The 20,481-nt window shown below is 41.1% G+C and overlaps 1 protein-coding gene across 5 annotated transcripts in view; it reads right to left on the bottom strand.

Annotated features, from left to right (window-relative positions):
* Positions 1-1,923: 1,923 nt before the first annotated feature.
* Positions 1,924-20,481, bottom strand: part of ppargc1a (peroxisome proliferator-activated receptor gamma, coactivator 1 alpha) — a 418,523-nt gene continuing 399,965 nt past the window's right edge. For all 5 annotated transcript variants that reach the window (XM_041779708.1, XM_041779709.1, XM_041779710.1 and 2 more), the window contains exons 8-13: positions 16,861-18,046; positions 13,743-13,835; positions 11,365-11,485; positions 7,355-7,476; positions 6,932-7,083; positions 1,924-4,444 (exon numbers count right to left, since the gene is read on the bottom strand). In XM_041779708.1, coding sequence (XP_041635642.1) covers positions 4,341-4,444; positions 6,932-7,083; positions 7,355-7,476; positions 11,365-11,485; positions 13,743-13,835; positions 16,861-18,046 — 1,778 coding nt within the window. In that variant the 3' untranslated portion in view covers positions 1,924-4,340. The remainder of the gene's footprint in view (positions 4,445-6,931; positions 7,084-7,354; positions 7,477-11,364; positions 11,486-13,742; positions 13,836-16,860; positions 18,047-20,481) is intronic.

Here is a 20,481-nt window from a genome sequence, read left to right as displayed (position 1 = left end):
ATGAATTTCACATATTCATGCTGTAGTAATATCTAAGCCTTCAAAATGTAAACCCCTTTAATTAAAACAGAATTACCTTTTTATTAGTAATGTCAACAACGTAGATGGACACTCTGAACTATTAGAAAAGCAATGTCAGACGTTATAGCTAGGCCATGATGTGCAAAAATGTCAGGATGCCAGAAAATAGAATAGAAGAAACTGAGACAAGTGTTTTGGACATATAGGAAATAATTAAATAATTGTTAATAGAGAAAAAAATGGGTGAAAAGAGGCAAGAATGGGTAAATATAGTAGAAAATGGAATAAATGGGTTAATAATTGCAAAAAGTGGCAGAATTGGGGTAAAGTGGCAAAAATAATGGCAAAAATGCGCAAACAGAGGTAAAATTGGTTAAAAGCAGATACAAAATTATCAAAAAGTGCCATTAATGGTTGAAAAGTAGCAAAAAAGGGATATTATGGGGTGAAAAGTAGCAAAATTGGTAAATATTGTTTCAAAAAATGGTCAAAAAGGGCAAAAATGGGTGAAAAGTGGCAAAAAAAGGCAAAAATGGGATAAGGTGGCTAAAAAGAAGTGCCAAACATGGGCAAAAAGAGGCAAAAAAACAACGTAAAATGGGTGAAAAGTGGCAAAATTGGTTAAAAGTTGAAAAAAACAGAGCAAAAATTTGACAAAATAGTAGCTAAGTGACAAAATTGGGTGAAAAGTGGCAAAAATGCTAAAAGAAGCAAGAAAGTGATAAATATAGTTGGAAAGCAGCAATTATTGGTTAAATTCAGCAAAAACTGGCATCAATTGAGTTAAAAAGTGGCAAAAAAAATGTTGCAGTAGTGGGCAAAAAGTTGTTAAAAATGACAGAAATGGGTTGCACAAGGCAAAAAATTGATAAAAGTGGCAAAAAAGTTAAAAAAAAGGGAAGAATAAGGTGAAAAGTAGCAAAAAATAGAAAAAAAGGTTTAAAAGTGGGCAAAAAAACTGGTAAAAGGTGGCTCAAGCAGGAAAAAGTTGCAAAAAGATGATGAAGAAATGGGACCAAAAGTAACGGTAAGTAACGTAAAGGCAAAAAAGTTGCACATATGGGCAAAAAATGGTTAAAAGGTGGCAGAAATGGGTGAAAAAAAGGCAAAATTGGGTTAAAAGTGGCAAAAATGGGCAGGAAATGGCAATAAAAAGTGGCATAAATGGGTGAAAAGCAGCAAAAATGGGTTCAAAGTGGTAAAAAGATGTGGCAATAATGAATTGAAACAGTGGTGAAAGTGGTTAAAAAGTACCACAAACATATCATTCCAACATCAGGACCCAATAATACTTTGACTCACTTTTCAGCTCCTAAATGAGATAACTGTTTGCCAGGATGCTAGAACCAATGCTACTGATCCAACACACACTGATACCATTACTAAAACTGGGGGAGGTCTATTCTCTGGGTTGTCAGGGGCCCAGTAAACTCTTGGCTATACCTGCTCAGCACTGACTGAGAGGTGATCTAATCATAGGGACATTCATCACACAAAGAAAGGCGGATTTTTTTCAAACACATTTCCCTTTATTGGCATGGTGAGGCTGATGAGAATTGCACATAAAAAATAAAATTCACAAGAAAGTCGTACAATAGGTAGAACCACAAAGGCATTGGTAAGGACTTGGCAGAAAGGCAACGTGGATAGGACACAAACAGGTAACAACCCACAGCGACCCCCCTCCCTTCCCCCCCAAGACTCACACACACAAACTTCCAGAAACGCACACACACTTTCCCGAAAATCACATACATTCAAACATACACATTGTCCTTCCAAAAAAAACATGATTACCCAACAAACGTTTAAGCAGTGGCAAAGTCCTCCATAGTAGGTCACATTATTAAAAAGTCCGCCACAGTTGAAATTTGAACCATAAGGTGGTATAATATATTGCTACTCTAGGCAATTTACAAAGCATTTTTTTTTTATTATTACAATGATTAAAGCCACATCTATCAAATGGGACACGACACCATTACCCAAACGCTATACAGAAAGTAAAACAATGTCTTAAAACACAGGTAAAGGGATTTTTCATTCTTTTTTTCCACCAATTTTTGTCTCTTTGCATCATAAAATTAACCGTTTTCTTGTCAGACCCCATGAAAGGAAGGCTGTGATCAGCAGAAGCTTTCATACAAAAGCCCCCTTCCTGTGATGGAAGCTGGTTCTCTCATTACTTGGCGCACGCAAGAAACGGGATATTAATTGAACCAGAAACCGCAAGGTTACCTTTTATGTCATGTAGCAGCGGCGGCTGTGATATCTGGATTGTGAGTGTGGGTGATGGGAAGTGGTGCGGCATGCGATACGTCGTTGAGTAGTTTTCTGTAGGCTTATAGAATGTCATTTAAAATCTGCCAGCTGAGACGCAGATACCCAAAGTGGAACATCATCCTGGAATAGCCATGCAACTACACAACACACAACTCGACACATTTTGTTACACATACGGTGGAGTTAAAGAGTCACGTATTATCGCACAGATGTCACAAGGTAATGCGTGCATTACAATCACATAGACTCAATTACATCTTAAAGGGAAGACCAAGAAGTGAGAGCAAGGACATTTTTTATCTTTTACCGCACGTGGTGATGTGATGCCGACATACTGGAATGAAGTCCTAGCGAGCGCACTAGCTAGCAGCGGCTGGGTAATGGGTCAAGTCCGAAAAATCACACAACAGTAGGAGCTAAAATACAATTCTGAAAAATAATTTATTGCTTTTTATATATTTTTCTGTCATTTATATTATCATCATTGTTATTGTTATTAATCATCTTGTAATTATTGTGAATAGTATTAGTAGTATCATCATATATATTTATATTGTACATCAAATACAAGATCTTTAAAAAAGTCAGGAAAAGGAAATTGTAAACTTTTTGTTTGGCATTCACATAATCAAGCGTGAGTGGAGCGATAACAAGTGGTGTAAAAAAAAAAAAAATCCCGCGAAATCATTTTATTGCTTCGTGACGTGTGTGGAAAGAAAAACCAGATGATAAAAAGACAGAAAAATGGAGTGATTGTTCTGGAAAGGCATAGAAGGTAATATTATTATTACTATTATCCCAAAAGAAAGCATTATTGTACACCCTGTCTAGTGATTGAGCTTTAAATAACATAAATCGAAAGACAACATAAACAATTTCATGAGGTACGCCATGTTGAATGGAGCCCATAAATAGCTTTGATTCAAATATTAAAATAAATACATAAATATGTGTTTGCACTGATTGAAGGTTTTCTTTTAGTGATCATACAAAGCAATAAAATCAATCTGAGTTTATATATAGATATAGAAGTGTATCTATATATATATAGTGATTGCTTCTGAAATAATTACTAAAAAATGGGGTACCTTTTTTTTACAATCATGAAAAACACGTTAAAAATGCATTTTACACTGGTTGTTTAAGCAAAAACACTGATTGAGAAAAAACGTTATAAACAGATAAAACTATACATGGTTGACTGTTTTTTCCCCAACAAAATAACTTAAAAAAGGACGTTTGTTCACATGCTCCCTCAAAATGAGCATCTTATTTTTCTTTTTTACAATCATGTCATGTCTTCTAAACATCATGTAGGTGTACAATATGTCTTACAGTATTGTAATTACTACAGATCGACATTCTGAATTAAGAAATTTTCTCGTCATTTTAAAAAAAGGCTGCATTTTACAGTGCATAGCTGTAACAAATAAAGAACTTTATCCAATATGTACAGAAAATAAAAATATTCCTTTTTATAGTATTTGTAAATACACAGCTACATTTCTCCTTAAAATGTAGACAACAATGTTACCTTGAGAATTTTACCTCCAAGATACAATTCCCTACTCTGGTTTGTAATGTAACACTAGATCCAAACACCAGATTTTCAAAGAAAAAAAGGAAGAAGAATCAAACAGCAAAAGAAAAAAATCTGGCTGAACAAGCTGCATGTTTTACGCTCCCAAAGAATTGTGGGTATTGTAGTGCTTGGAGAAAAAAATATCACCAAAGTTTGTCTTTTTCTTCGTTCACTGATGGTTGTACAGCAGTAAACCTGTGCACCAGGTTCTGAGGGTTCACTGGCTTTTCCCACAATGCATCGTCTCTTCCCGTCTCTCCAGCAGCTATGTTCATGTAAACTTTATTTTTGATATATTCATTTATATTGATATAGGTCTATAGACTAATTCTTCCATACTCTATGATATAGAGTGTAAAACTTGTGGTAGTCTCGTCGTTCAAAGGAGCGAGAAACAAACAGTGAGGTATCAGAAGTCCCTCTTTGTGACAGACAGCGGGTGCCACTCAACTGGTTACCTTCTCAGGCTGCGCTGGGCCTCCCTCAGCAAGCTGTCAAAATCCATGGAGTCATACTTGCTTTTTGTTGAGGCTGGATCAAAGTCGTCCGAGTGGGAGTCTGAAAGTTAAAGAAGAGATGCATCATTTCCCATTGGAACATAGCTACGTGTTTATGTTACAGTTAAAGCTCCTGCTGGGAAATTTTAGCTGGTTATGAAACAGACTGACCATGATAATTATCCTTTCTTATGACCTAAAATAGCAAATAAGAACATAAAAAACATAATATTTAGCTATTTTTAATTATCTTTTTCATTTTCTTAACTGCTACCACAGGGTAGATGTCACATGATGTGGTTGTGAGAAACATTCAACTGACAAAGAAATCAGGCATAAAACTTGTCAAAAATCAATTCTTGAAAATGCACAGGAAATAATCAGTGATGTCATAGGTATTAATGCTTGTCCACAAGGGGTGCTAAAATCAATACAAGTGGAAAATTCCTCAAGGGAGCTTTACTAGAGCTATTAGAGTCAAATGAAGATATTTTTTTAGATCATTTTAGATTATGGGTGGATAACTGGGGGCCCCGGGGCCATATGTGGTCCTCACATCAATTTCATCTACCATTAACCTCCTACGACCCTGTGTCCTCATGTGAGGACATTACATTTTGGGTTCCATGTAATAGATATACATATAATTTTGCTTAACTGAGACCCATTGGCCTCATTTGTGGACACTTTGTCTGCCCTCTTGTGGTCACAAAGCACATTAAAATAATCAGTGTACATTCAAGATGACTGCTTTTCCTGGCAAAATGTTCTACAGCCAGTTTTATTTTTACTTTGTATTAAAGTGGAAATATTAAGTAGGAAAATATGGTAAAATTATCTAATATTACCATATTTCCATGTTTTCACTTTGTAAAAATTCAAGTTATTACTGGGTAATTACCACCTTGAGAAATTATGAGGTAATTTTACTTATTACTGTAATATTACTATGTAATTACATTGTAATTACATTGTAATTTTATAGTAATTACAAGAGTTTAGCCACTATCCAAGATTTAAGCATTTTTGCACACAAACAGCTGTCATAAAGCATATCTCTCCGTTCGTCCCTCTCTCATACTTCCTGTTTTTCTTGATCAACTGATAATACATAAAGAGCGTCTTATCTCTGCCAACAGACAGCTTCACAAATGGGGCCCCCAAAGGGCCCAGCAGCACACGGCGAGAGCTTTGAGAAATGGGAGTGACCATGGCAGCTGGAAGACGCCAGTCGTGATCTAATGCAGTGGCTACGGGCGGGATTGTGTCACACTGAGCACCTTGAGGGATGAAAAATACCCTGGTGCTCTACTTTAAACTAATGGACAGTGTCTCCGAAAACAAAAAAAGAAAAAAGAGAAGCAAGGGGTCTGTAAGATTGAGAAGACAAGCAGGGGGGAGACTATTCCCTCTCAATCTTTATCCTGTGCTATCAGTGAGGGGACGACCAAAATAGCCCACTCCTGACAAAGAGGCGGTCGAATGAAGGCTCCTTTTCCATTTCAGTGGACTGATTAGTCAATCTCAACATAATGTCTGTCCTCAAGGCTTTCGGATTAGCAACTGTTTCTGTGTGTGTCAATTTCTCATCATGTCGTCTCTTTAAAAGCTGATGGCTTGGAGCATGTGCTTTGGAAATGTACTGTATAGTAACCACTCTATTTATTGGGGTAAGTGCTTCTTTTCTTTTGGCTGACCTGTTGACCCTGTTGTTGCTGGGCATTATACATTCTTGATCTTGCACTTTGCTGGTAAATAAACACCAAGAGTCAATATTTTTCTTATGTGTCCCCATGAAATTGAGATCTTTAAGCTTTAATCTGGCTGCTCAATTATCTCCGCCTAAAAAAATGCCGTGTAGAAAAGACAAAAAGCAGCATTTTTCTTGCAAAATGGGGCATCATTTCATTGATATCCTGCATTATTTATAATATGCATTACTCGACCCTCAGCTGCATCCAGATTTCTGACTGTGATATACGTTTCTGATCAATATAGCAGCTATGTGTGTACATGCATGTTTACTCCAAAGGCTCACTCATGTTGGATGATTTCTGCTACACCGCCTCCGCCCTCCTGACTCCTACGAAGGTAGCAGGTATCCATAAGTGTGTAGGCTTTAAAGTGGCCCCCCCCTTGATGTAAATGAGCTGCAACAGCTGGCAACAGATGGACGCCCACTCTGGAGGGAGGGAGGGATTGCTGGGACTTAACCTTGCTCCCTCCTTCCTCATCCTCACCTCTTTTATTTTCTTTACCACGCCTGTTTTTCTCCTGTGGTTTCATTTTTTGCTGCTCCTCTTCTACCCTTCATGCCTTTAAGAGCGATTCCCACACCCATAGGTATACTGTACAGGCTTGAAAACACATCTGCACACCTGTGTTGCTTCTTCAAGAATAATGGAGCTAGCCTTAGTGCCTAAACCTAAGCCTAAAATTTTGTTTCCTTTTGAGCCCTAAATGCCAAGCCCTCCCTTTTCTGCAAAGAAAAAATCTTGCATGACCTCTGTGTTCCTCATGAAAACCATACAATAAAAGCTGCACTTACCCAAGTCTGTGTAATGCGATTTGCAGAACTGCTTTTGCCCGCCAAAGCACAGCTCGAACTGTGGCTCGTTTGACCTGCGTAAGGTGTGTCCGTTCTCAAGGGCGGCAAAGGCGTCACAAGTGTAGCGGTACGTGATGAAGCCAAAATTGTCCCTGGTCAGGAATAGAAAAACGGCACGTCAGAGTGATGCTGCAAGGGGCAACAAACAATAACCGCAACACAGAGGGGGCCTTGTCTTAGATGGCGATCACGCTATTTATATGCAAAGGAGAATCAATAAAAGTGTATCTTTGGGGCGCTGTAGATGGAGCAGGAGATGCTTTTAGAGTGCACAAACTCTCTTTGTTCTAGACCTTCAACACTTTCCTTATTTTATAGCCTCGTATCACCTCAAACTTACATATAGATGCAAAAGTTCCTTACCCATCGTCCCTCAAGTTTACTGCACATTCTTCAATCTCGCCGAAGACTTCAAAGCGGCGCTTCAACTCTGTCCGGGTGCAGTCGGACCTCAGTCGCCCCACGTACACCACCCGTCTCTCCTCCTGCTCGTTAAAGAGGAAAGACAGATTAAAAAGGGGGGTGGGCTTTTTTCCCCCCTTCCCTTTCTTCACCCAGTCTTAACGAATTGGTCTTGATCACTCCTGTGGATACTTCAGCCTTACTCCAACCTCGTGCTTTTTTTAAAAAATGTGTGTGTCCCTCTTCTTCTCTTTCTGTCCGTCTGTGTTCCTCTGTGATTGGCTCGGCTTGTTATCTGATAGAGTTGCAGATAGAGTCTGCCTTGGCACCACAATTCCCCCCCCCTTTCTCTGAAACTCATCAACCGGAGGCAGAGTGATTTTTATCAAATGATGCCATGTCTTAAGTTTTGTGAAGTCTAAAAATAAAGCGGTGGAGTGACTCAGCTATACATCAAGAAACCTTTTTCTTTGCTCAACTTGGGAGTCAAAATCACAACACTCAGGCTAGGTTTGCTAAGTAAGGAGTCTGTTAATATGACACGGGTATTCATTTCAAAGAGAGAGGCATTAAGAGCCACGGGGCAAAAACACAAGAATTTCCTTGAACCTCAGAGGACATTGGGGGTCATAGTGGAATAATTTAGGAACAAGCCGCACTGGGCTGCAATTACAGCTTTTGAGTAGTTTAATTGCATCTGCTAATCATATAATACCGCACAAGCCGGCGGCTATAATGTACCACCAGTATTATTTATTTATTCATTCATTTACTTGCCAATACAAAAGCCACATCCGCTGAGGCTTGTTGAAATTTTAAAAGCGGTCTTGGGGGAAGTGGGGGCACGTGTGTAAATCAGTTGCCTTGAGTTCACCTTTGCCCAGTTAGACTTATGTAAAATAGCAAAGGAGAATACATATTAACTACAGATGACTGTTTTTATACCTCTCTGTTATGCTCACATAAGGCTAAAAAGGATTTGCTGAATTAGGGGGTTTAGATGCTGACAACTGATAAATAAGCGGCCTTTCATTGATGGCACCCTAAGGGGATCCTGTGTGGGTTTGTGAGTGAGAGGGAGAGACAGACAGAAAGAGATGCCTTCGCACGCCCGCCCAGCCTCCCAAACCTTGTTTGACAGCTTGAGCTCCGCTGCTTATAATTGTTTGTCTTTTCCATCTCTGAATATGCATGCACGCCAAGCCAGGTTTGCATTCCTGCATCATTTAATGTGTGCTTTATCAACGGGTGGTGGTCGCTGCAGGAAACTCTGAGTGATTTCACACCGAGACGTCGAGATATGAGAGAAATGTGGCTGCATTTTAAAAGAGATATAGAAAAGATGAGTTCAGGAGAATGAGGGGTGGACTTATTTTGGAGTGTTTTATACCGTTATTTATAGAGGAGGACAGCAGATTGTGTGAGAGAGTGGGGATTGACAAGCAGGAAAGGAGCCACACACTGGAGCTAAGCCAGGGTATATCTCTTGTACCCATTAACACAGTAGTGCTCAAACTATGGCCCCTGGGCCAAATGTGGCCCGCGGTCCAAATTCCAGAAATAAAATGAAATCTGGCTAACAAACATGAAGCTTTTTTCTTGACTGTTCTGTATTTCATAGTCTCAGCAAAAGATGGTGCTACCATGCTAGTTCTGTAAACAAACATCTTGGCAAGACAGATTTATTGATATGTCTTTTGGGACTAAATTTAGACATCTCTGTACATGGTAAATATATTGGCAATGAAAATAATAACAATATCTTGTTTTCTAACTCCCTGATAGGTTAAGGAAGCAAATAGCAGTACCAATAGTATTCTGGGGGCACAGCAAGTAGAAGCTAGGGCTAAACAGGGTCCCCTGAAATCTGACTGTATCCCCAAAAACCTGGATATCATTGTCTATTTGCTTTGTCAGCCATTAAATCAAGCATTTAGTGTAAGTTAGGGCAGGCTATGGGATCAAGCTCTGCCCCGATCTGCAGGCCAATGCAAACCCTCATCAGCTGACGGCCAGCTGATTTGCTTTAAGCGCGCTTTTGGCTATTCACTCTAATCCTGCCTTATTTAAACTGCTCTTGCCTGGTCAAGCTCTGCTGCTACTCTCTGCAAGCTGCTGTTGCAACCCTCCTCCACCCCAGCTCCTCCTTTATTCTGCTTTTGAGTTAATCAATGTCATATACCTCACCTCCAGGTATTAAAGTGGCCGATTCATCCTTACATATTTCTGTATGTGGCCCTCAGTGGAAAAGTTTGGACACCCCTGCATTAACAAGTCTCTACAATGTTATATTTTGGTCTATGTCCAATCAACTTATACGGCAGAATGGCGTCAAGTAAACCTTCTAAGCTAGAGGTTTGCCCAAAGTAACAATTTAAAGTGGTAAAATTTAAAGAGATCGATTCCTGGTCTTGGCACACATTTGGTGCATGTCTTCCCCTAACCCCTCTCCCCATTATTCCTCTTTATCTTCAGGTGTTCTATCAGAAAAAAGGCAAAATCCCCCAAAAAATCATTAAAAAAGGACCATTCATATTTTATACAATCTTTTAGTTAAGGTCTTACACCATCTCAGATATTTCCTTAAATGTTGTCATAGGATGTGTCTTTTTATGGAGGAAGCCTTAGGTTGCCTCCTTCTCAATATTACTTCTTGTTTTAAATTTAGCACTTTTTTCAATAAAAACAGCACCTCATAAGTCACATTTATTAAACAGGTTTCATTAAAAATTTCTCATAAAGAGGGAGAAATGCCCTGAAAACTGCACTTCCACATTCTTGATTGAAGCCGTCCCAGAATGCACTTTTGTGCTGGAAGCGACACTCAAGTCCATGACTGCTTCCAGTGTGAACAGGAAGTGCCTTTTTCAGTGCACTTATCCCTCATTTTGAGAAATTTCTGAATGAAAACTCAATGTTGGTTTTCTGTTTAGTAAATATGCCAAAAAACAAGAGTTACAAAGTGGAGATGGGTGGAGCGTGGCACTGCTGGTCTCTATTTGTCCTGTTCTGTTATTGTTTTAGTTGAGAGCCCACTAGTGGCAGAATTTGATGGGATAAGAAACAGTTATTTTACTATAAATTGCTAGGAAAGTTTCAAGACTCTGAAGTTGAAATGGCCATGACTGGACACAAAATTTACTGGCCTTTTTATCGCACTTTCTTGTGTTTGGGACACCTTTGGGGGTATTTTTACACGATTTCCACTCAAAAAAATGCCTCATTTATCTTATACTGGTGGCCAGCTTACTGGAAATGTTGCATTAGTAGAGTAAAGAGCTGATGAGTTGCTGATCGAGGACAGTGGGGGGACAGGGAGGTTATGATGTAACATTTGGTCCAGGATGATGTCAGGCTGGACTAACTCTTAGAACCAGCTGTTCAGAGAAGCAGGAAAACAAATCCAGCGATTATGCAAACATGCATGTTTCTAATGTTCAGCCAATGTTTAGCATAGCCACACTGTCTTGTATATATGTAGTTCCAAAAAGATAAGCATAATAGCAAATCATGAAGCAAAAATCCCACCTCTGACAAGAGAAATACCCAACAATATTTTGGCTATTAGCCAAACTAGTCCATCTAGTCACCTCAATGTATCCATCCCTGAAAAGAATCAGTGTCCGTTTCCCTTTTTGTCCCCCTTTCTCAGTCCGGTTTCTGTTTTGGACTATTTTAACATTTGAGCCTCGTGGTGTGATTAATAAGAGCTGACAGTGTTTCCAGACCACAGAGATGTTAAAAATACACAACCCGGAGATAAAGAGGAAGGGCCTGTCGCCTGAATCATTCAGGAACTCACTTTGTATGCATTCCTTCAGTATAGAGACTCAGTACACTGGGCTGAAGGCTGTCTCACGTAACTTTGGATGCTTTTGCAGCAGAGGCTGCATGTGTTTTATGTCAGCGCAGCAGGAATGCAAACATTTAAAAACAAAAGGCCAAAGTGGAACCTAGATAGGTTGACTCACTATTGCTTTCTGCCGTTGCTTTTCTCTCTGCTCGGCCCGTTCATACTCCCGCTTCTCATAGTCCCGCCGGTACTCCTCCCTTTTCAGCCTCTCATGCTGGTACTCCTCATAGCTGTCATACCTGTGGAGAAAAAAGAGAAAGAGATGTGACATCATTGTCCTACTTCGTCCTCAACTTCCCCTGCTTGTAGAAGAACAATTCCCAGTATCCACTAAGGAGTAGCCCACTATTTCCCCTCACTGATGGCAGAGAGGGGATTGCAAAAGGAGGAAGAAAATAGACATGTTAATAAGATGTCTCTCCGCCATCGTGATGATTACGGCGCCTGCAGGAAAGGCCCGCGGGAGAGCCGGCGAGCAGCGCGGTCGGGGAGCCGGGCAGCTGCAACTGTCAGCACAACTTCACATGTCATTACTTTCTGCTTACTTAGGCCTTCATCAAGAGAGAAAGTGCAACTTCTCCCCCCCACCACCCCAGACTGGCACAAGACGTGTCCGTTAAGTTTTCGACTGATGAGCGACTCTCGGGCTTGTCGGGTGTCATTAGGCCTGCTGGTGCCAAATCAGTGAGGAGTGCTGGGATGGTGTCAGTCCCTCGCTCTCTTTCTCTCTCTCTTTCTTTACTTTGATGGTACTTTAATGCATTTAAAACTCTTGCTTTTGCAGTCGCTCATGGAGAACTACGCAAGTTGAATAAGTGCCATTTTACTCTGAAGAGAAGCATGAATGTGCAGGAGTGGGATTTGGCATAAAACATTATCAGTTAAACATATTTGCCTTGAATATTGGACATAACATCTCTTCTATGGAAGCAAGAAGAGGACAAGCATCCATAGAATTTATTTTACTCAGTTTACCTGAGGTAGTTCATAGATTTCTTTTGTTTTCTTGGATACTGAGTTAATCATTACTTCAGTATAACAACACTGGTTTTCATGCAGAACCCTAAATTTCAGCCATTCTTTCAAAATCTTTAGAAATTAACTAATTAAATGTGCTTATAAAAGTTTTTCTACAATCAATAAAAATGAACGTGTACAAATGCAACTATACAAAGGCTACTGACATATAAGAGTGGATATCTAATTTAAAGAATAGTAAATAAGGCAGGCCTGTACCTGACCTTTGGCTCCTTTGCCACTCTTGCTCCCTGATTTCCTGGACTATCCTGTCCTCTCCAAATAAAGGAAATCCGAGCTGTTGTTCAGGGGACATGTTAGCTTTAAATGCCTGGTCAGAATTTTGTCCCAGTCCATTCCCAGCAACAAATAAATAGCAGAATATGCATGTTTTAACCCTCTGAGCCCTATGCTGTTTTTTAAGAATTGTGTCTCACCTGAACTTACTGTCTTAAAAAGCTTAAAAAACATTAACCCTGTGGGGTGCAGTCAAGCTTGAAACATCCTTTCTATCAGGGCATCCTGGGCTTGTGTTTAATAAAAGTTACAGGACTATAAAGACAAAAGAAAAAACCTAAACCGACATAAAAAATTAAAGATTTTTATTTGTGACAGTAAAAATAATGACTAAGACTTGATCTCCCCATCTCTTTTGGACCAGAAAGTGAAAAATAATCCATCTTTGACACAAAGTCTTCAAAGTATTCACATATTTACAAAAAAAAAAAAAAAAAAAAAACGTCCTTTAGCTTTTTTGTACTGGCTGCAGAGACAGAGGGACACATCACAGCCTCTCTGTGTCTCTTTCTCTCCATTATGAGCCACTCAGGCCGTCTTCTCCACTGGTAAAGCATAATGGGACAGATCAGTCTGCCATTGGTTGTCATAGCTCATGGGACATCTGTTTTGGGAACTCAAAACTGTGGCTAATGCTAAGCTAGTGGTCAAAACGATCAAAACCGGATTAAAAAATTGATAGAAAGAAGTTTAATTTTGGAGTTTCTGGTGTGGATTTAATCCATAGAGACAATGGATAGTGACCCAAGTTCCAAGCTCACAAGAAAAGCTAGCATAAGGGCCATGAAGGCATGGATAGCGTCATTAGAATGGCAAAACAGGGGACTTTGAGAGGAATGTATGATTATCATTTCCACAACCCTATCTGTAAGTGGTAGAAGTACGTAGTTTGTGCAACAAATAAAGCAAATTAATGCTTTTAAAACACACAAGATTTTAATATAACTATAAAGAGGTCTTTGATGGCCTTAAGGATCAGATTTCAGTTTATTACCAAGAATATTTACATACCAAAGGGATCTTACTTGTTGTTTTGGTGCATATCTATTATTATTAGTCTATACCTACCTTTTTCTTACTCTTTAATATCACTAAAAGATGGCTTGACAGTGTTGTCTCAAAACCATTTCTCCCATTTAACCATACTGAATTGATATGAATTATTTATTCTAAAATACTCACCTTGGCCTGCGGCTGAGAGGAGATCGAGACTGAGGGTGGGGGCTCTTGTGAGTCCTGGAACGAAAAGTGCTTGAATCTGTGTTGTGGCGGGACCTATGGGAGAAAAAACTGATCATGTCAGTTGGAATCAGATTTAGAGTAGCACAAGAAATATACAAAAACACACCCAGACTCAGACTGCCTCTCCATTTAAAATCCACACTATATTGTGTTAATTCTTCCTGATTAATTTGCTCAGAACAGAATCACCTTCTTTGATATTCTCTGGACTCATTCAGGTATAAAAAACTGGGTTAATTCCAGATGAAAGCTCTCATTTCCCTCCATCCCTTGTCCTTATCTAACCCCCAGCTGAGGAAAAGTGTGCATGATTTTCCCTCGTCTCCTCCTCACCTGAGCTAGCATAAACACGCACCTGCTATCTATGTTGTATGAGGGAAATGGTCAATACTGTGGGCCCCCATTGGCCTCACTGTGGAGCTTGTACCCCCTCCTGCACTCCTCCAGCTTCTGATGCTTAATTATTGAAGTGCTGCTGAAGAAGGAAGACCTGAATAATGGAGGTGGGGGGAGAAGTTTTGGGGAAGCAAAGCGCTGTCAGTTTTGCGAAGATGGAGGATCTTGCGCTGTGAAAGTTGAATCACAGAGGAGGGATTTTGAGAGTTATTTTGCTGAAATTCTATTTATCTTTTCAAGCTTCTTGTTCTATTGTTTGGAAGAGCTCAGATCCCTGCCGAGTATTCAGAGAGAATACCTCGAGACTGTATTGTGTAGTAAGTGAGGAAGTTGGAATAAAGTGATTCGATTGGCTCTGCGGGGTAAACTGACCTTTAAGTAATCAAGCAAACAAAGTGAGTCACTGCAGAGGAGTCAATGAAGCACGACTGACAAACTGAATTTACTCGCATCTCTTCTCCTGCTAAAAAAAACCCACTCAAAACCACTCGGCTTTGATCAAAGGGAAGCATGGGAAATGTAGTTCTCACATGCAGAGCTATGATGATGATAGGAGTCTCTTTTGAGAAGGGGGGTTTGTTGAGACGACGACATTCCCACCGCCTGGTTTCGGCTTTTCATCTCTGGGGGATGTAAAGGAGGAGGGTTTCGCCACTCAGTAAAAACAACAGCTGCCGCTTAAAACAATAGCCCCGGCATCAAACGGAAACAGGAGCGAGTGAAGAAGGGTGGGAGGAGGGGGGGATTGTTAGGAAGACACTCATATAAAAGTCCCTGCCTGGAGATTAAAACTAATACTGTTCAAAAGTCCACTGCCTCTGGCACGTTTCATGTTCTGTTTTTCTTTTTTTGTGTTGTTTTTAGGCAGATCACAACATTAGACCTGTCTTTTTCCTCATTATCAGCTGCCACCTGCTGTATTACGCCAAATCTGTGTCGCAGACATTTCTTTGTATAACTAGCCAAATCTATTCTGCTTTAAGTCAAAGCCAAGCAAAGACTAGCAGGAGGTCAGGAGCTCACACTAAGAGTCTCTGGGGTCTTTCCTGTCTGACACTATCTCTGGCCTGTTTTACACTTCTCACATAGATCCCCTGCCAGCTCTAAAACCTGTTTGAACTGCTTGGGTGGGAAGCAGCCAAAAGGGTGATGGTGCTTTCACACATGTCTTAAAAATTTGGGAAATGTTTTGGCTGAGCTGCATGTGTGAACCCAAACAGAGATGTTTCAACCCATCTCTACTCAGGAATTTTTCTGCAGACAAAATGAGTGGAAGGGGAGGCTGATGCTTCTCTTCTGGGCCCCTGAACAGCCCAGTGAACAGGCCCTCCCCACTTGAGATTTATTGATGGTATCAATGTGTGTTTGATCAGTAGCATTGGTGCTAGCATCCTCTGCTAAATTTACCCTATTTATGAGCTGAGAAGTGTGTCAAGTTGTTATTATTCAAATTACTTAACCGTGCCACTTTTTAACCCCTTTTCATCATTGGTTTTGCCATTTTTTTCCACTTATTGCCCATTTTTTCCACATCTTCTTGCTATTTTTAACTCCTTTTAACTTCTTTAGCTGCCTCTTCTTGACACTTTTCACAATTTTCTGCCATTTTTCTGCCTTGCATAACCCATTTTTGGTGCTCTTATCCCATTTTGCCTCTTTGAACCCATTTTAATACACTGTAACCACTTTCACCAGTTTTTTCAGCATTTCTTTCCCACTGTTACCCATTTTTTTCCACTCTGCCAATACTCACCATTTTGTGCCAATTTTTCTTAACCCTTTTCTGTTTTAACTAATTTTGCAGCTTGTATCCAATTTTTGTCTCATTACACCATTTGTTGCCACACTGTAACCACTTTCTCTGCATTTTTTCCATGACTAATTTTTTCCAATTTTCACAGTTTTCTGCCTATTTTTAACAATCCCTTTTCTGCCTTTCTTAACCCATTTCTCCTGCCTGCATCCCATTTTTGCCTCTTTGAATACATTTTTGCATTTTGCCACAATGACACTTTCACGATTTTTTTTTTTTTTGCATTTTTTGTCCCTGTTGACCCATTTCTGCCAATTCTCACCATTTTGTGCCTATTTTTTTCTAACATTTTCTGCTTCTAACCCATTTTGCTGCTTGTATCCCATTTTTGTCTCTTTGAACCAATTTTTGTCACTCTGTACCACTTATTTTTTTTACGAATTTCATTGCCTCTTTCAAGCCATTTTGTCACTTTTAACCTATTTTTAACCCCTTTTCTGCGTTTCTTAACCCATTTTTGTCTCTTCAAACTCATTTTTGACACAACGTTACTTCCTTTTTCTTCAATTTTTTGCCACTTTAATCCTCCTTTGCCACTTTTCACCATTTTCTGCCCATCATTTATTTATTTAATTTTTTTTTTACCTTAAGTTATTTCAGATTCTTTTACTTTATTTTCTAGCATCCTGATGTTTGTGCACATCACAGCTTAGCTATGAAGAAACATGGTTATCACAGATTAACTTTTTAATGGATCAAGACTTCCCTGACCTCCATGGGCCCCCTTATTGTCCCCCTTATGGGCAGCCTTGCTTTTGTCTTGTGCACCAACACAGCAGTTTTTGTTTTCTCTTGGCCAGGATGTTGTTCTGGAGTTTGAACTGAATGTAACACAACTTAGAATCTTACCAGGAGGAGGGGCGTCTGTCAGGTGAGCTGGAGAGCGAGCGCCTCCTGTAGTGCGATGACGAGCTGCGAGATCCAGACTGGGAACGAGAACGGGAGCGTGAGCTGCTGCCGGTCCAGCAGAAAGGCCTGCCGGGCGAGAGGAGGAGGGAGGACGGAGGGGAGACGGAGCCTCGTGAGGGGGAGCAGCTGGATGGTGGGGAGCAGGAGGGAGAGCAGGGGGGGCAGTCGAAGAGTAGGTCCAGCGGGGTGCCCTCCCACGGGTACAGGAAGCGACTCTCGCGGCCCTCGCCGAGCTCCAGCTCTTCGTGGAAGGGAAGGAACCCAGGGTGCAGGTAGGTGGAGCCAGGCAGCCTTTGGGAGTAGTAGCCATCCTCTCCCTCCTCTGGGGGCTGAGGGGCCGCAGCTTTAGTGGGTTTGCTGCCTGGTTCTCTCTCCTGGACACCCGGGCTGTAAAGGGCTTTTAAGGGGGGGCCAAAGTGCTTATTGAGTTCCGCTCTGATTTCCTGGTCACACAGAAGCTTCCGGCTGGTGTTGGAGACATGAGTTTGGTCCCCTTCGGTGGTGGCTTCTTGAGTTGGGGTCTGCCTGCCTAATTCCTGAAGCTGGACTGCTTTTTTTTCAGAGGTGAAGTGTTTCTGCTTAGGACCACATGGAGCTGACAATGGAGAAGATGGAGATGAGGATAATGACGAGGACGCCGGCATGGCTGAGTCCTTACATTCGACATGCCTGTCCTCTAATCTGCCCGCAAGAGGCAAAGGAGCAGCAGCGTTTATGTCCACCGCTGTAGTCATGGTAACAGTGGCTGTGCCGCCGTCCTTCTTAGCGCCAGCCAACGCCTGGCAATAGTCATGGTCACTGTAGCCGCGTGGCACCGCCCGCTTATTGTTGCCAGCACCGTGATGCTCCTCAACACCACCCCCCGATGTGTGTTGGGCATAAGGGAGGGCGGGGGACGCTTTGCTCAGCTGGGCGTAAAGCTCAGTCTGTTCGGGACCCTTCCTGATGGGGCCCCCGCCTGAGGCACCTGGGGCCGGGGCCAGAGCGCCGGGGCCCGACTCGCTCAGCCTGGCTCTTTTGCACGCCAAGGCCGAGGAGGAACATGAAGACAACTTGGTTTTGAGCGATGCTTTGAAAGGATTCTCTTGACTGGCTTTGTGTGGGGGCGTGGTTGGTGGTGTCAGACCTACAGAGCGGGGAGAAGAGAGAGAAAGGCGGCGTCAATAAAAGGAAATGGAATCATAATGCCAACACACTCAAAATACCCCCACCCCCTCCTTCCCTCATTCATCTATAAACTCCCGGGTCAGTTTATGGACAGTGGACACAGATACATGCCTGATTAAAATATTCACTTTCCCTCAGCCTAATCCTGATCTCTATTTTATTGCAATCTTGACAGATTAATGTAATGCTTGGTGTAACTTAATATGATGGTGCTGTAATACGGATGACTTGCCATCCTCTTCCTCTCTGACCTTGGAAAGATCCCTTTTCATAGGAAAAACAACACAACCCTGCAGAGGACGAACATAATACATCCGATGAAGAAGTACATGTATCATATCTCTGCTTCACGTAAATGTCCACGCTGGACCACGGCCAATTCATCCGGATAAAACCATGGGTCGCCTTCACGTTTCAAGATGAACCAAAAACCTCCTTTCCATGTTGGAACGTCTGCTTTTTCACAACATAACTGTCCAATGGGTTGTCATTCTTCTGATGGCATGTCCCTACTGCATGTGCCCCCCATCCTCCCCCCACCTCCTGCAGATTTACAACCAAACAGATGGCAGTTATATGGGAAGTCCTGAGATGAGCCCACTTTATAGCATTGTTAATGCACTCACACAAACAGCAGCCGCTATTACTCTCATTCTCCCTCTCCTTTTTAGTCTTCTCTTCACCCGCTTTTCTTCCCTCTTCCTGTTCCCTTGATCAATCTCCACTTCTCCTCTTTTTCCTCTCTTGGCATCTTCTCCTGTTTCTGTCTCTCGCTGAACAAATGTGCCCACACACATGCACGCAAGCACACTCGTCGCTAACAGTCTCTCACTGGAGTCAAACTCAGGCACTTTGAAACACCTACGCTCTCCCCTCTTCTTTGCCTTTCTTATAATGCACATCATTCTTCCACACGCTGGTGAATTGCAACCAAATGACAGCTATTGGTATCAAATCCAGTGTTGGAGTGTGCAAAGGGAAGACAGGAGCAAAAAAGGAGCCTGATACATAAATATGCAAGTTTCTGAAGCCGCTTGCTGTGTTTGGATTGTCTGATCCAACGGCTTAGCATCCTACTTATTAACGGGATGTGTCTGTAAGGAGCACCCACTTCCCTTTTACCCCCTCTCTCTTTCTTCTCTCAGTCTGATAGGGATGTAGACGTTTACTGTATGAACAGGAGAGAAAAAGAGGGGCTGCTGCATAGCCTGAGGAACCTCTCTTTTACCGATGAAGCGCCATCTGTCCAAAACAATGTGTGCATGGGTTCATAAACTAGGTGCCATTAGCAATGGGGGTGAAATAAATCAGAATTAGATAAATATGTGCCCTTCAGTCATGGATAACACCAACAAAGAAAAAAAAGAAGGCAGAAAAAGGTTTTTTAAGATGCAAATTGCAAGGAGCAAATAACTGCTCAGTGCTTTAACAGTTGATCCGGCGGTAAGCCATGCAAATATCCACACACAGACCACCCTGGTGTCATGAGATACAGTAATTAAAGACAACACGGCAGCACAGGCTAAATCTATTAGCTTGGCAAAGATTAGGCAGATCCCATGGGAGGGGGCTTCACTGCCTGTTGTTACTTTAACTCAACCTTTATGAGAGGTTTTGAGAAAAACATGCAACCAGCAGTGCTTACAAAATACTTTCTTTAAAGCTCCTGTGAGGAATTTAAGGTTTACTTCGATTTTTGGGATTTTGTGCATGTTATGGCTTTCCTGATGTTGTCCTTCATTTGTGGAAGTGGTTGTTTTTGGACAAAATGAATCATCCTGCAGTCTAATTGAAGATTTTAGTCAAGGAAACTATAAAACAAAATCCACACTGTGAAGTTAAAGCTCCTGTGGGGAGTTTTGGGTTTGGGGTGATTTGGCGCCCCCTCTGTACAAAGTCATGCAAGCAGGATGACAAAAGATGTCACCCTGCTTTCTAGAATACTGCAATTTTTAAAGTTTTTTTGCCATGTAAAACAGAAAAAAGGTATTGTACCATGTGTGTTTAAAGTTTCTATAAGAAATTTTAGGTTGGAGATGATTTGTCGCCCCCGCAGGACAAAGTCAGAAATGCAAGATGACAAAACATGTTGACTGCTTTTGATAAATAATCCACTTTTTAAAATTTTTTTGCCATGAAAAACACAGCAAGGTTAGATAACAGTGTGTGGTGAAGGCTTCTATGAAAAATTTTAGGTTGGAGTTGATTTGTCGCCCCCTCAGGACAAAGTCATAAAAGCATGATGACAAAAGATACCATCTTGCTTGTGTATAAAAAGTCCATTTTTTTTTTTTTTTAGAATTTTGCCATTAAAAACCACAAAAAAGTTGTGATTAAAGTTTGTGTGAGAAATTTTAGGTTGGAGTTGATTTTGCACCCCCTCTGGACAAAGTC

Source organism: Cheilinus undulatus, linkage group 22 (assembly GCF_018320785.1).
Source record: "Cheilinus undulatus linkage group 22, ASM1832078v1, whole genome shotgun sequence".
Lineage (NCBI taxonomy): Eukaryota > Metazoa > Chordata > Actinopteri > Labriformes > Labridae > Cheilinus > Cheilinus undulatus.
The sequence above is the reverse complement of the archived record's forward strand: the minus strand, read 5'-3'. Positions and strand labels throughout refer to the sequence as shown.